This window comes from Ctenocephalides felis, unplaced genomic scaffold (assembly GCF_003426905.1).
Source record: "Ctenocephalides felis isolate EL2017-DRISC unplaced genomic scaffold, ASM342690v1 CF-g0.4_SCAFFOLD_03573, whole genome shotgun sequence".
Lineage (NCBI taxonomy): Eukaryota > Metazoa > Arthropoda > Insecta > Siphonaptera > Pulicidae > Ctenocephalides > Ctenocephalides felis.
In genome coordinates, this window is record NW_020539727.1 from 22,772,606 (window position 1) to 22,787,258 (window position 14,653).

Genomic DNA, 14,653 nt, shown 5'->3' on the forward strand with positions numbered 1-14,653 from the left:
AAAGTCAAAGAATTTGTATTAAATTTTGCGTAAAAAATGAAATAAAGTGTTGCAAAGTGCAAAAATTCACCAGATATGGCTCCGTGTGACTTTTTCCTATTCCCAAAGTTGAAGAGACCCATGAAAGGACGGCGGTTTTCCTCGATTGAAGAAATAAAGGCCGAATCGCTGAGAGTGCTCAAGGACATATCAAAAAGTGAATATCAAGGGTGCTTCGAAAATTGGAAAAAACGCTGGCATAAGTGTATTATATCTGGGGGGGGACTACTTTGAAGGGGACCACATTAATGTAGACGAATAAATAAATATTTTATATTTATATACGAAAATTCCGGGTACTTTTTGAACAGACCACGTATATATATATATATATATATATATATATATATATATATATATATACATTACAAATTCCTAGGAAGTTCTGACTCAATAATTTTCTTAGCACTTGATTAAAAAGAATATTTCAAACAAAACCAATAGTCGATAAAAGTCAAAATGTTTACAGAATCTTCAAAATATATTTGCATGTACATTAATTTAATTTTTCATGAGATACAGCATCATAAAAATATTTTAAGAGCTATATTCGAAGAATTATGATTAAACTGAGAGCTGGTGGTATAACTTATTCAAAAAAAAAAAAAATACATTTTTTCAATACTAGAAAAAAAGTTACTGAAAAGTTTTGCATGGTTTTTATTAGATACAATAAAATTAAATTAAATTATGTAAAAAAAATAATAATAATTAGAGAAAAACGAATATTATAAGATTGACTTCAATAGTTAAATATTAATATTTTGCATGGGAGTTGCTTCTGAAAAAATCTTTAAAATTGAGATGATCATGAATGAATTAATTTGTTAAATGCACTTGTGAATTTTGAGGAGCTCTTCAGGACGTACCGTGTACACTAAGTAATTGAAAGTTTAGTATTATATACTCCAATGTATGTCATTTAGAAATAAAATTAGAAAACAATATGTTTTCTAACAAATTTTCGAGTAAATAACCATTAAATTTGTCAATATTTCAAGGTACTATTAATTGATGTTATATTGCACTTGTCACTTTTGGGGAGCTCTTCAGGGCTAACCGTATAGACTAAATAATTAGAATTTTGATATTATCTTTTTCATTGTGTGTACTTTCAAAATAAAATTAGAAAAAAATATGGTCTTGAACTAATTATTTTATTAATTTACAATTAACCATGACGATACCTAAATGTACAACTAATTCATACTAAATTGCATTTGTGAATTTTAAGGAGCTCTTCAGGGCTAACCGTGTACACTAAGTAATTGAAATTTCGGTGAGTTATTTATCAAAATATGCACTTTTAAAATAAAATCAGAAAAAAATATGTTTCTTAACAAATTTTTGAGTAATTTGTACTTACCTTCGTCAATACTTCAATGTACCATTAATTTATGTTATAATGCAATTGCAAATTTTAAGAAGCTCGTCAGGACTTGATATGCAAAATAGACCTGTGAAATTTTGACTATATATTCTCCAATACATAAGCTTTAGAAATAAAATTACAAAGAAATATATTCCTTAACAAATTTTTGAGTAATTAACCATTAACTATGACGATACCTCAATGTACATTAATTTATGTTATCAAGCAACCGTAACTTTTATATACAACTTTGCTCTCGCCGTTTTTACAATACAAATCCTTTGCAAAAACGGCATAGGCAAAGTTGTACACCTGATATATTGTTTATAAGTATACCGAGTTGCTGTAAGGATTAATGATGTTAGACAATATTGTTCATTAATTAATTTTATGCAATCTTGTCAAAGGCACATGTAATACATTAGTGATTTAACCATAACAATTAGGTGTACAACTTTTGTTCCGCCGTTTTTGCAATATAATTTGTATGCAAAAACGGCGGGAGCAAAGTTGTACAATAATTAATAATATAATGAATAATCCAGGATGCTAATTAAATATATATATATATATATATACATATACATATACAAATTATTTTTCCAAATTAAACTGAATTTCTAAAGATAGTTAAGATTAGTTCAAAACATTGTTATATTTTACTGATTGAACATTTGAGTATTTTTGTAAAAGCTCCTCTACTATGATATATATATATATATATATATATATATCTACTAATAAAATCCGATTTTAATGATTTTTATCGTGTTATTCTTAAAAACTCAGCTCGTTCTTCTCTCAAAATCTAAATATTTACATCAACTTTTTCTGTTGAATTTATAACTTTGCGGTTTTTTCAAACAGATTCTTTTTCTTTTGCTTAGAAGATAAATTTAGAATTAGGCACTTACCATAAGATCATCTTGAAAAAAAAACTATACATTTCTGACTTCATCAATATAAATTATAATTTAAATTCATAAGATTCATACTGGATTTGTAATCGAGTCTTATTGGATTTTTGTGGGAATTAGTAATATTAAGATTTTTGTTTTTGTTTTTATATATTATATATATATATATATATATATTAATAGATTACATCTCATAGTTTTTTAAAATCTGTGCCAAGTCAATTTTCATAAAGAACTGGAAAAAACAGGTCAATGTGATTTCTGTCGGAAAATCATGAGATAAATCGAGCTGAAACTTTACAGATAATCTACATGTTGCTATATTTTATCTTTAAATTGCACAAGATAAATACTAGAAGTTTGCTAAAGTTCTCTAGTTTATCGTCTGTCAGAAAAGATAGATAATTTTCACGTTATACTATAGTTGCTTTTTGAAATAAATATTTTCAAATCGATGAGAAAAAAACGTTTTATATTTTTTTTACTATATAAATTTATAAGAAATTTATATGAAGTTTTAAATAATTCTGGTGTTTGAAAATTATTGTGTTAGAACAAAACTTTTTAATCTGTGCAAATTACATATTTTTAAATCTAAAGTTTGCGATTGTCTTAATTAGTTAAAAATGACTTAAAAAATCTAAATTTTAGATTTTGGACCAAAACTTGTGAAATTTTTAATAAATGAATTAGATCGAATAAAATTTTAGAAAATTAAATTTGAAAAATAAAATTATAGATTAAATTTGTAAATTAATTTTTTTAAAATATACGGCATTTTAAGTGTTAGATTTTTTAAATGTTTAGTTTTTATTACAGTTTTTGCATTTTTTAAATTGCTACTTTAAAACAATTGTTTTTTAAACGAACATTTACCAGCACATCTTTATGCATTATTTATTTACTAAATCTCTTGTAACTTCTAAACAATTTGTCTAAAATAAACGAAATATTTGACAAATTTGTACAAAATTAAATTATCTACAATATTGTCTAACATTATAAATACCTACAGCAACTCGGTATACTTCAAAATTGCTTCCAAATCATTTGCAACAAACTTTGACTCGTACTCAAATTATTATATTGATTATGTAAATTATTCACACATTTTGGCAAATTTAGGCAACTTGCCTCAAGGCAAAATACCACTTACACCTAGTATATTATCTCTAATTAATAACAAACTTTATTTTCCAAAAAAATACTATTTTGTCTTATTTATAAAAAGTAATACGCAATTCTGTATCCCAAAAAACCACCAAAATATTTACTTTCCTTTATCACGTGTTTTATATCGAACTTTGGCATAAATATCGACTTTCGGGGATAATAAAAAAGTTTTTCATGTTTTTTACGATAGGATTTCCTTTATTAGTGCTGTCAGATAATTTATAGCACTATAATCTCAATATATATATATATATATATTTATATTATACACGTGTTTGCGGTTTTATAGATTATTTCCCATAATCTATAATAATGATGTAACCGAAGCCAAAAATTATCTTTTGACTAACTAAATTATCTTTTTGATATAAAACAGATGGTGGGATTTTTAATGAAGTACGAAATGCGTCGTTAATAAATTAAACTAGTGGTGTATGGCATCGTGCCTTGAGGAAAATTGCTGGAACTTCCCGTACCGTAACGAAAGTTTCGAGGAATATTAAATGTTTTCAAATATATTATTACAAAATACTTACAGTAACTTTCATTTTTGTATTTTCTGCACTCTTTGCTCCGTATCTTCGTAACGGCTGGACCTGCCTTTGCCAAAAACTAACCAGCACATCTCCCTATCAATAGGAATCGAATGTTTTTTGAAACATTCAAATCGGTTGATCCGTGCGCCCGAAAACGTGGACGAAAAAATGCGAACATACAAAACACCCACACACACACACATTCATTTTTTCTGTGATTGCCAAAATGTTCAGAAACCTTCAAAACATGAAGAAATATAAAAATTTTCATTTTCACTCTACGGGAAGTTAAAAAAAAACTAGGATATTTTATATAACAGAATAAATACATATTTCTATGAATTCAATATCTTTTGCAATTTTGCAATTCTAATATTTATATATCTCCTTCAAAATATATTTTGATGCATTTCAATGCAATATGGTTTATGCAAATTGCATTTACAGTTGTTATTGCCTCTGGGACTCCTCCAAGGATATAAAATAAATCCTGGAATGAAATTTTATTGCATTTTCCTATTAAATTTAATACTGTATCTTCGAATAAAATATATTTTATCCATCAGATTAGATTTTCTCCAATGTCAATTTAATAATTTTGTGCCGACTTGCATTTTTGTCAAAAACAAGGAAGATTTTATTTCTCAATTTGTCTGAGTGAAAATTTAATTTAATATTTCGACAAACCCCGGAAAAACTTCTAGAAGTTGGGAATGTGTTGATGACATCTTTTTTGTGGATTTAATTTACATTGATAATATACATATATATATATATATACGTGTGTATATATATATATATATATACGTGTATATATATACGTGTATATATATATATATATATATATATATATATATATATATATATAATATAATATAATATAATCTGCTTTGCTCAGAATCTATAATTCCAAGCTAATTTTTATAATCTTCACTCTGTTATAATTAATCATTTATTTATCCATTATTTTAATTAAATATTACTCTAAAAATACATTATACATATATATATATATATATATATATATATATCTTTATTTATATATATAATTTTGAAATTGAAATCTTTGTAAGGCGTTCATATTGTTTCAGCTCCAACGCCTAAGTTTGAAATTATATTAATTTTGTTATATTTTTATTGAATATATTAACATTATTATCTACTTGTAGAAAGCTAATAAAATTATTTACAAACTTATATGAAGCACTTAACAACTTTCAAAACAAAATTAAATTGGAAAAATGCGTACATTTTTAAATTTGTTTGTCATTAGTGGATTCAATGATCGCATTTTTTTTGGGTTTTAGCTTTATTCTATTAAAAGTTACCTCAATTGCTATATATTATTATATACCGTTAAAATGTCCATAAAATTGTTAATAAATCTGCATATAAAAATTTGTTGCTGTTGGAACAAAATTATATGAAAATAATTCGCTGAACTTTTAAATTAACATCTTTGTAAAGCGTCTATGTTGTTTAAGCCCCAACGCTTTGGTTTAATTTGTATTTGGTTTGGTTGATATATTTGTAATAATTTTATTAAATATATTTAAATTGTTACATTTCAATAGAAAGCTAAAAAATTATCGTTTATTAACGCAAAATGGGTTTAAAAAAATAGAGATTCAGCAATTTTTCTGTGGTCAACATTCTTTTCTTTATGTAAAATAAAAGGAATATTTAGTATTGAAAGTATGATTTAAACTAATGACATGTTCGGAGAGCATTGTCTTAAACTGATTTGTATTTTTTGAATTGCAAATGTGTTGGTTCATTCTCTTGTAAATAATATCTTTTATTCTTTAATTATTTTAAATATAAATTTAATTTTATTTTTTAAACTTTGTAAATATTCTTTTAGATTCTGATTAACAAAATTTGCTGAATGATGACACAAAACGGGTCGAAACGTTTATTATAAATAAATATTTTTATTTATTTGTTTTTTTTTGTATTTTGACGATTGGCTAAAAATCAATATATATATATATATATATATATATATATATATACGTATATATATATATATATATATATATATATATATATATAATTTTCTGTAAAAGGATTCCTCTACCCTTATTGCATTGGAGTTTGCACAATTGCCCTTCGACAGAATCCCATAATAATAATACAGTGGTTTCCAACTTTATAGTAACGGTCCACTTATATTATAATTTACTTCAAAGGTTTCAAATAGTACGCCCCAAAAAATATTTCTTATTTCGAATTCCAATTAAATTAATTTAATCTTTATTAACTCCATAGGTATTGTTTGGTGTTTTATGAATTGATAAATTGTTAACTAAATGCTTTTTTAAATTAACAATTTAAAATTGAGGGATGATCATAGAAAGCATCAAATAATACAATCGGTAAAAAAAAACTTAAAGATATTTTAATTAACAATAAAGATACATACTATCGATTTGCATTGTTATCAATTTTCTCAAATCCAGAAGATTTATTTGTGCATAATGTACATTTTTGAGGAACTAGTGAAAATTGGAAATCAAGAGTATTACTATTCGATGGCAAATTAAAAATGCTTTTAGAACTACTTTTTGAATCAGCAAAATATCTACAATATTTTTTATAAAATTGCATTTTTACACTTTGCAAATTTTATAAGTTTGTAAAAAATCAATATCTTGCGAAATCGAAATGTTTGAAAATGCAATATCTCGAGAACGCTTTGAGATATTTTAGAAATTCAAAAAGTCGCTTATAAAACATTTTTAATTTGCCATCGAACTGTGTTAAGCACGATTTGCTGTTTTAACTCGTTCACTGAGAATGCAACCTAAATTTGCATACTCATATAGAAAGCATCAAATAACATAATCGGAAATGAAAACTAATCTTAAAAATATAATAATCAACTATAAAGATACATACTATTGACTTGCATTATTAACTATTTCTTCAAATCCTGAATATTTATATATGCATAATGTATATTCTTGAGGAACCAGTAAAAATTGGAAATCAGGAATATTACTATTCCATGGCAAATTAAAAATGTTATTAGAACAACTTTTTGAATCACCAAAATATCTGCAATAGTTTTTATAAAATTGCATTTTTACACTTTGCAAATTTTATAAGTTGTAAAAAATCAATATGGATCCTGCGAAATCGAAATGTTTAAAAATACGTCTGGTGCTAAAAAAATGAATTAAGGAATGACTTTTTTTTATTCATCCCTATTTTGGAGACATTTGTCTGGCAACAGGTTTGTGCACCCTTAGGGTTGGAAACCACTGCTATAATATATTAGGGACTACATCGCGCCTAGTAACAATTTATTCAAAAGCCAATGCTATCGATAACAATATCGACAGACAGACAAAATGCATTGTGAGATATGTATGGGACATTGCAAATGATGCATATAATATACATTTGTATATATATATATATATATATATATATATATATAATATATATATAAATGCAAAAGATGCATTTGCACATGAGACACGTCTTGCATCTATTTATTATGCAACACGAGTCTTATGGTTATACAACAACAACAAGAATATATTCTTGAGGATGGTGAAGAAAATTTATATATATATATATATATATATATATATATATATATATAAATTATCAACTCACATATTTCATATGAGAGCACTCTTGTTCAGTTAGATAAAGCGAAACTAGATAAAATTTACTACAGTTCCATGTCAACAGTTATATACACTCAGATTTTTAGTGAACGAGTTAAAACAGCAAATCGTGATTAACACAGTTCGATGGCAAATTAAAAATGTTATATAAGGGACTTTTTGAATTTCTTAAATATCTCAAAGCGTTCTCGAGATATTGCATTTTTAAACATTTCGATTTCGCAGGATCCAAATTGATTTTTTACAACTTATAAAATTTGCAAAGTGTAAAAATTCAATTTTATAAAAACTATTGCAGATATTTTGGTAATTCAAAAAGTTGTTCTAGAAACATTTTTAATTTGCCATCGAATAGTAATACTCTTGATTTGCAATTTTCACAAGTTCGCTAAGAATATATTATTGTTTTCAAAACAACTTTGAAATTGAAATTTTGATAAATGCAATGTCGGGACATTTTGACATATTTCTTCAAATATATCAAATTTTTTATATCAGAGACTTTATTAGTACTGCAAAAATTAGATAAAATTTACTACATTTCCTAGGGAACACTTTTATACACTCCAATATAAAAGTTTTGAATAAAACGACTTTGAATTCGATATTTCATTCTTTAGCAATAAATAGTTTGGGTCATTTTTTTCTATTTTTGTCAAATAACTCAAAAATTACATATGGAACTACCCCTTTTCAGTTGAATAGGGTGAAATTAGATAAAATGTTCTATTTACATATAAATCTTACAGAAATTAATTACAACACATTACATCTAAAACAATGCATTTTAATTAAAGCATTACAAAGAAAAATTCATTGCGTAACAATCCATTTAAGAAAAGTAGTTCTTTAGATCTTTGTAATAAATTACGAAACTCTTTGAAGATTTTCAAACATTTTTTTCCATAAATTGTGTCAAATCCTTAAGAGAAACTTTAGTAGAAGAAAAAGCCCTTAAATTTTTAAAAGTTACTTAAAAAATAGCAAAAACTAGATAAAATTTACTTAAAATCCATACAAATAGTTTTATAAATTCCGGTATAAAATTTTGAATAAATCAATTTTGAAATTTAAACTTGCTCTTATATTCAGACAAATATTCTTGTCTAATTTTTGAGATATTTTGTTGCATTTATTCAAATTATTTGAAAAATTTGTTTGGTACACTCTTTTTGATTTAGCTTAGCAGAAACTAGACAAAATTTACTTAAAATCTATATAAATAGTTTTATAAAATCCGGTATAAAATTTTGGATAAATTCATTTGAAATTCAAACTTGCTCTAGTATATTGTGCACATTTTAAGTCTAATACTAGCGAGATTTTGTTACATTTTTTTAAATAACTCGAATTTTTTTGTTCATAAGACTCTTTTATGGTTAACTTAAAAAAAAAACTAGATAAAATTTACGATAAATCCCTATAAACAATTTCATACACACCGATATAAAAATTCTCAATAAAACGAGTTTGAAATCGGTTTTATGTTGTGTACAAATTTTCAGTAGAATATTCGGGTTATTTTTTTTTGCAATTCTTCAAATAACTCAAAAACTTTGTACTCGGCACTATTTTCTATTTTTTTCAACAAAAACTACGTATAATTTACTAGAAACTCATATAAATAATCTTATATGTTCCTATACAAAAATAATAAACAATATACCTAGAAACTTATAAAAATTTAAAAGTTAAACTCGTTCTTTAACAATCCATCACATAGAAGTAGTTTCTTAGAAAATTCCAATAAATTACGTAACTCTTTCTGAGAATTTTTGTAACTTTTTGCTCTTTTATTTTAATTCTGTTATAACAAACGAAATTGTGTAACAAATCTGTGAAAGAAACTTTTGTAAAAGGAAAAGCCACAACTTTCTGTCATTCTTTGAAAGTTTTTATAAAAAAAGTCTGATTATTAGAGTTTGGTAAAAAATAAATAAACGCAGAACAAATATTTTTTAAATAAATTTAAAAGAAATAGACAATTGTAAAATATAGTTCATAAATTTATTTATCCATCATTTCAAATATTTCAATCACTTTTACAATTATTTATCTTAAATTTATTGTTCAAAGTTATTTAAATAAACTTTGTCCAAGAAAATCCCAGATTTTAAATTTAAAGACAAAAACGTGCAAGATGTCTCAAAAAAAATTCTCTAAATATTATTTTAATGCAAACTATTATATATCAATGAAGAAGTAGAAAAAATGTTGGCAACTTTCCATTAGGCAAAATGCCACATATTTTATTTCCAATAAATCATCTAAATAGATAATAATTCACGAGAGGAAATAAATCGTTTTTTCTTTCATCATTATATATATATATATATATATATATATATATATATATATATATAATAAATGAGATAAATCTTTCTCGGACCAGTTGTTTACAAAATAATATTTCCCAAGACAAGGAAAAAATATTTACGAGAGAATACTGATAATTGTATGATAACACGATACAAATGTTAGTATTTTACACTTTGAGAGGAAAAACATAAAAAATAATGGATAAAAATAGCTAATAAATTGTCAATTATATCGAAGAAATTGACTTTTATTTCTCAAAGAGGATACAATATACTGAATATAAATAAAATCAACGTCGAATGCTTGATTTTTACGATATTTTTATTCAACATGGCAAAAAGCTTAAAATAAGAGATAAAAAATGTAATTAAATAGATAATTATAGCATAGGTATCATAATTTTTTTATGTCAAAAATTAGACAAGAATATTTGTCTGAGCAAGTTCAAATTTCAAAATGGATTTAAACAAAATTTTATATCGGAATTTATAAAACTATTTATATGGATTTTAAGTAAATTTTATCTAGTCTCTGCTAAGCTAACTAAAAAACAGAATTTTTTTTATTATAGAATTATATTTTCCACTTACCCAACATCCTGATGACTTTTGTCTGCGATCCGTTGACTCTAAATTTGTTCAGGCTATTTTTTCCTGAATTTGTACTTGCATTTCCACCGTTGTCAGACCTGACCAACCTGGATCTCCTTAATTTGACTCCAATACACGCATACAGGACGGTTATAACCGTCATTGGGCCGACGAAGAAAACAAAACCGGAGACTTCGAAGGCGTACTCCACCTGGGTAATAGAAAAATGGGGAAATGATGGTGAGAAAATGGTAAAAAATCGTGAAAATATGGTGAATATATAGTGAAGAATGGAAGATAGTTTGGTGTTTTATTTCTGGCAGATTTTGCGTACAGATCGGTCAAGCCGTTTCTTCACAAGTACCAAAAGTGTCTTTGACACAACAATTGCAAGAAATGTGAGTATGAGTAAAAGCTTGACTTCCGACGACGTTTTCTCAAAAATGAATGCACCGATATCAATATTTTCAAAGCCAAACGATTTGTCAGGGTAAGGACTTGTGGTCCCTAATTTCGTACACAGATCGGCCAAGCCGTTTCTTCACAATTCCCAAAATGTCTTTGACACAATAATTGGAAGAAATGTGTGTATGAGTCAACGCTTGGTTTCAGACGACGTTTTCTCAAAAATAGATGCACTGATATCAAAATTTTAAATGCCAATCGATTAACTAAGATAAGGACTTGTGGTGCCTAATTTTGTACGCAGATCGGTCAAGTCGTTTCTTCACACTTACCACCATTCTTCGTGCACCGAGATTGAAATCAATGTGGATGTGAGCCAATGTATAGCTTTTGACGACGGTTTTCTCAAAAAACCATACACCGATTTTGAAATTTTAAAAGCCAGCCGATAAAACACAATAAGGACTTGTGGTGCATAATTTTGTACGCAGGTCGGTCAAGCCGTTTCTTCACAATTATCACAATCTTTTGTGCACCGAGATTGAAGTCAATGTGGATGTGAACCAAAGTTGGACTTTCGATGACGTTTTCTCAGAAACTCATACATCTATTTTGAAAATTTAAAAGCCATTCAATAAAAAACGATAAGGTCTTATGGTGCCTAATTTTGTACGCAGATCGGTCAAGTCGTTTCTTCACAATGACCACAATTCTTTGTGCACCGAGATTGAAATCAATGTGGATGTAAACCAAGGTTTGACTTTCGAGGATGGTTTTCTCAAAAACGTTTACACCGATTTTTAAAAATTTAAAAGCCATTCAGTAAACACGATGAGGACTTGTGGTGCCTAATTTTGTACGCAGGTCGGTCAAGCCGTTTCTTTACAATGACTACAATCTTTCGTGCACCGAGATTGAAGTCAATGTGGATTTGAATCATAGTTTGACTTTTGACGACGGTTTTCTCAAAACCTCATACACCGATTTTAAAAATTTAAAAGCCAATCGATTCAACACGATGAAGACTTGTGGTGTCTAATTTTGTACGTAGATCGGCCCAGCCGTTTCTTTATAATCACCAACAAACCGCACAATATTCCGTCAACGTTTATGCGAAAAATCCTGAATCGCTTTAGAAAATTCAAAATCTGGCCCAAAAATATTCGTTTCATGAATATTTTTTGGTACAGATCAGTCAAGCAGTTTCTTAGAAATTGATATTTGGTACCATTTTTTAGAATTTAAAGGTAATTTTGATGTCTTACCACTTCTCTTTTGAACGTGCACTGGGTCATCCCGTTGTATTCTAGAACAACTCCGAATTGCATGGCCTGGGGAATGGCCAAACCGAGGGCCAGGAGCCAGATAACAGCTATATATCTAGAAAAATAGTAAAACCAACTATCAATGATAAAACTAACACTTATTAAATGATTTTAAAGGAACTGGTTTAATCAGAAATTAGAAAAGCCATGGGGTGACTTCTACTTTGCATCAAATTTAATATCCATTTGGGTAAGAAATTAGGTGTTTGAGGTTGCAAAAATGTTGTCAATAAATTCAGATAACTTTTATTATAATGAAAGCAACAGTCAATGATAAAACCAACACTTGATAAATGATTCAAAAGAAACTGGTTTAATCAGAAATTAGAAAAGCCATGGGGTGACCTGTATTTTGCATCAACTTTAGTCTTGATTTGGGTAAGAAATTAGGTGTTTTATGATGCAAAAATGTTGTCAATAAATTTAGATAACTTTTATTATAATGAAAGCAACTGTCAATGATAAAACCAACACTTGATAAATGATTTTAGAGGAACTGGTTTAATCAGAAATTAGAAAAGTCATGAGGTGACTTCTACTTTCCAGCGACTCCAGTCTTCATTTGGGTACGAAATTAGTTGTTTTAGGTTGCAAAAATATTGTCAATGAATTTAAATAACTTTTATTGACTACACCTTGTCAAAATTTGTACCAATTTGCCTAAAAATTTATCACATCTAGATTTATCTATCCCTTACCTGATGGCTCTAGAAAGTTTGCTGGATGCAGCATGCGACAAGAAAGGGTGACAAATCGCCACATATCGCTCAATAGTAAAAGCAGTGATGGTCAAAACAGTAGCATTAGCAGAAGTCTCGGCAAACAGTCCTTGAATTATACAAACATGCTCCCCAAACCCAAATCTGTAAGGATACCACAACTTGTGCACCTCCAGAGGCACGCCACTGATCAGCAAAAGTAGATCAGAAACCGCCAAACTGAACAAATAGTAATTTGTGACAGTATGCATCGATTTGTTCTTGGAAATCACAACACATGTACTGATGTTACCAACTATTCCAGTGAGGAAAATTATTAGATAGATCACTGTGATGGTGATGACTACAGAAATACTGCCTCGTCCATAGGCGTTTCCTTCTTTTGTGGCCTGGTAAAGGTCAGATAAAGTCTGGTTGTCCAGGAATAGAGATGAATTTTGGGTCTGGTTCCACAGAAGAAGTCTTTGGGTGAGATCTCGAACCAGTTTGTGGCTCAGAAAGTAGCTTAAGGTTGCATTTGGATCCAGGGTTAGGTTGGTAAATGCAGACATGGTGAGGGATTTGGTGGAGGTTGATTATTTTTGAAGGAGCATCTTAATTTGTAGCTAATTTGTAGATGCTATCCAAAGGTTTTTTGTGGTTTTTACACAAATTTCCTGGTGGTTTACACAAAGTTCTTGGTAGGTTTTTGGACAGGACTTCTACATTTCTGCAATTGACATGGTAACAAGTTATAGATATGGTGCTGAATGTTGACTTCTTGGGAATTTCTTGATGCTTTTGTCTTTGAGTAATTTTATTTTATCCAAGGTTTTCTGTGGTTTTTACACAAATTTTCTGGTGGTTTACACAAAGTTCTTGATAAGTTTTTGGACAGGACTTCTAGATTTCTGCAATTGACATGGTAACAAGTCATAGATATGGTGCTGAATGTTGACTTTTTCGAAATTCTTGATGCTTTTGTCTATTTTTGTAGCTTTTTTATCCTAATATGTTGATGGTAGTCTTGAAAAAGATTTGAGCAGTATTTTTGCAAACTTTTCTCACAAATTCAGCAGACTTGTTGGCTCAAAATTAAAAAGTATGTGGTTTATAATTTTTATATAACATTTTATATATGAGTTCATAGTAAATTTTATGTAGTTTTTGCTAAACTAACTAAAAAAGAGTGCCCAGTACAATGTTTTTGTTATTTGAAGAATTGTAGAAAAATGTCCCAAATATTCTTTTTGTCTCAATATGTTGATGGCAATCCTGCAAAAGATTTAAGCATATTTTTGCAAACTTTTCTCACAAATTCAGCAGACTTGTTGGCTTAAAATGAAAAGGTATCTAGTTTATAATTTTTATACAAGATTTTATATATGAGTTCATAGTAAATTTTCTGTATTTTTTGCTAAACTAACTAAAAAAGAGTGCCACGTATAAAGTTTTTGAGTTATTTGAAGAATTGTAGAAAAATGTCCCGAATATTCTTTTTGTCTCAATATATTGATGGCAATCCTGAAAAAGATTTAAGCCATATTTTTGCAAACTGTTTTCATAATTTCAGCAGACTTGTTGGCTTAAAATTAAAAAGTATCTGGTTTATAATTTTTATATAGGATTTTATATATG

General features: G+C 27.5%; 1 protein-coding gene across 1 annotated transcript in view; it reads right to left on the minus strand.

Annotated features, from left to right (window-relative positions):
- LOC113389792 (bombesin receptor subtype-3-like) overlaps positions 1 to 13,587 on the minus strand; it is a 35,274-nt gene extending 21,687 nt beyond the window's left edge. Inside the window, exons 1-3 of the mRNA XM_026626799.1 lie at positions 13,016 to 13,587; positions 12,258 to 12,372; positions 10,588 to 10,798 (exon numbers count right to left, since the gene is read on the minus strand). Of these exons, the coding sequence (XP_026482584.1) occupies positions 10,588 to 10,798; positions 12,258 to 12,372; positions 13,016 to 13,587 (898 nt within the window). The remainder of the gene's footprint in view (positions 1 to 10,587; positions 10,799 to 12,257; positions 12,373 to 13,015) is intronic.
- Positions 13,588 to 14,653: the final 1,066 nt, after the last annotated feature.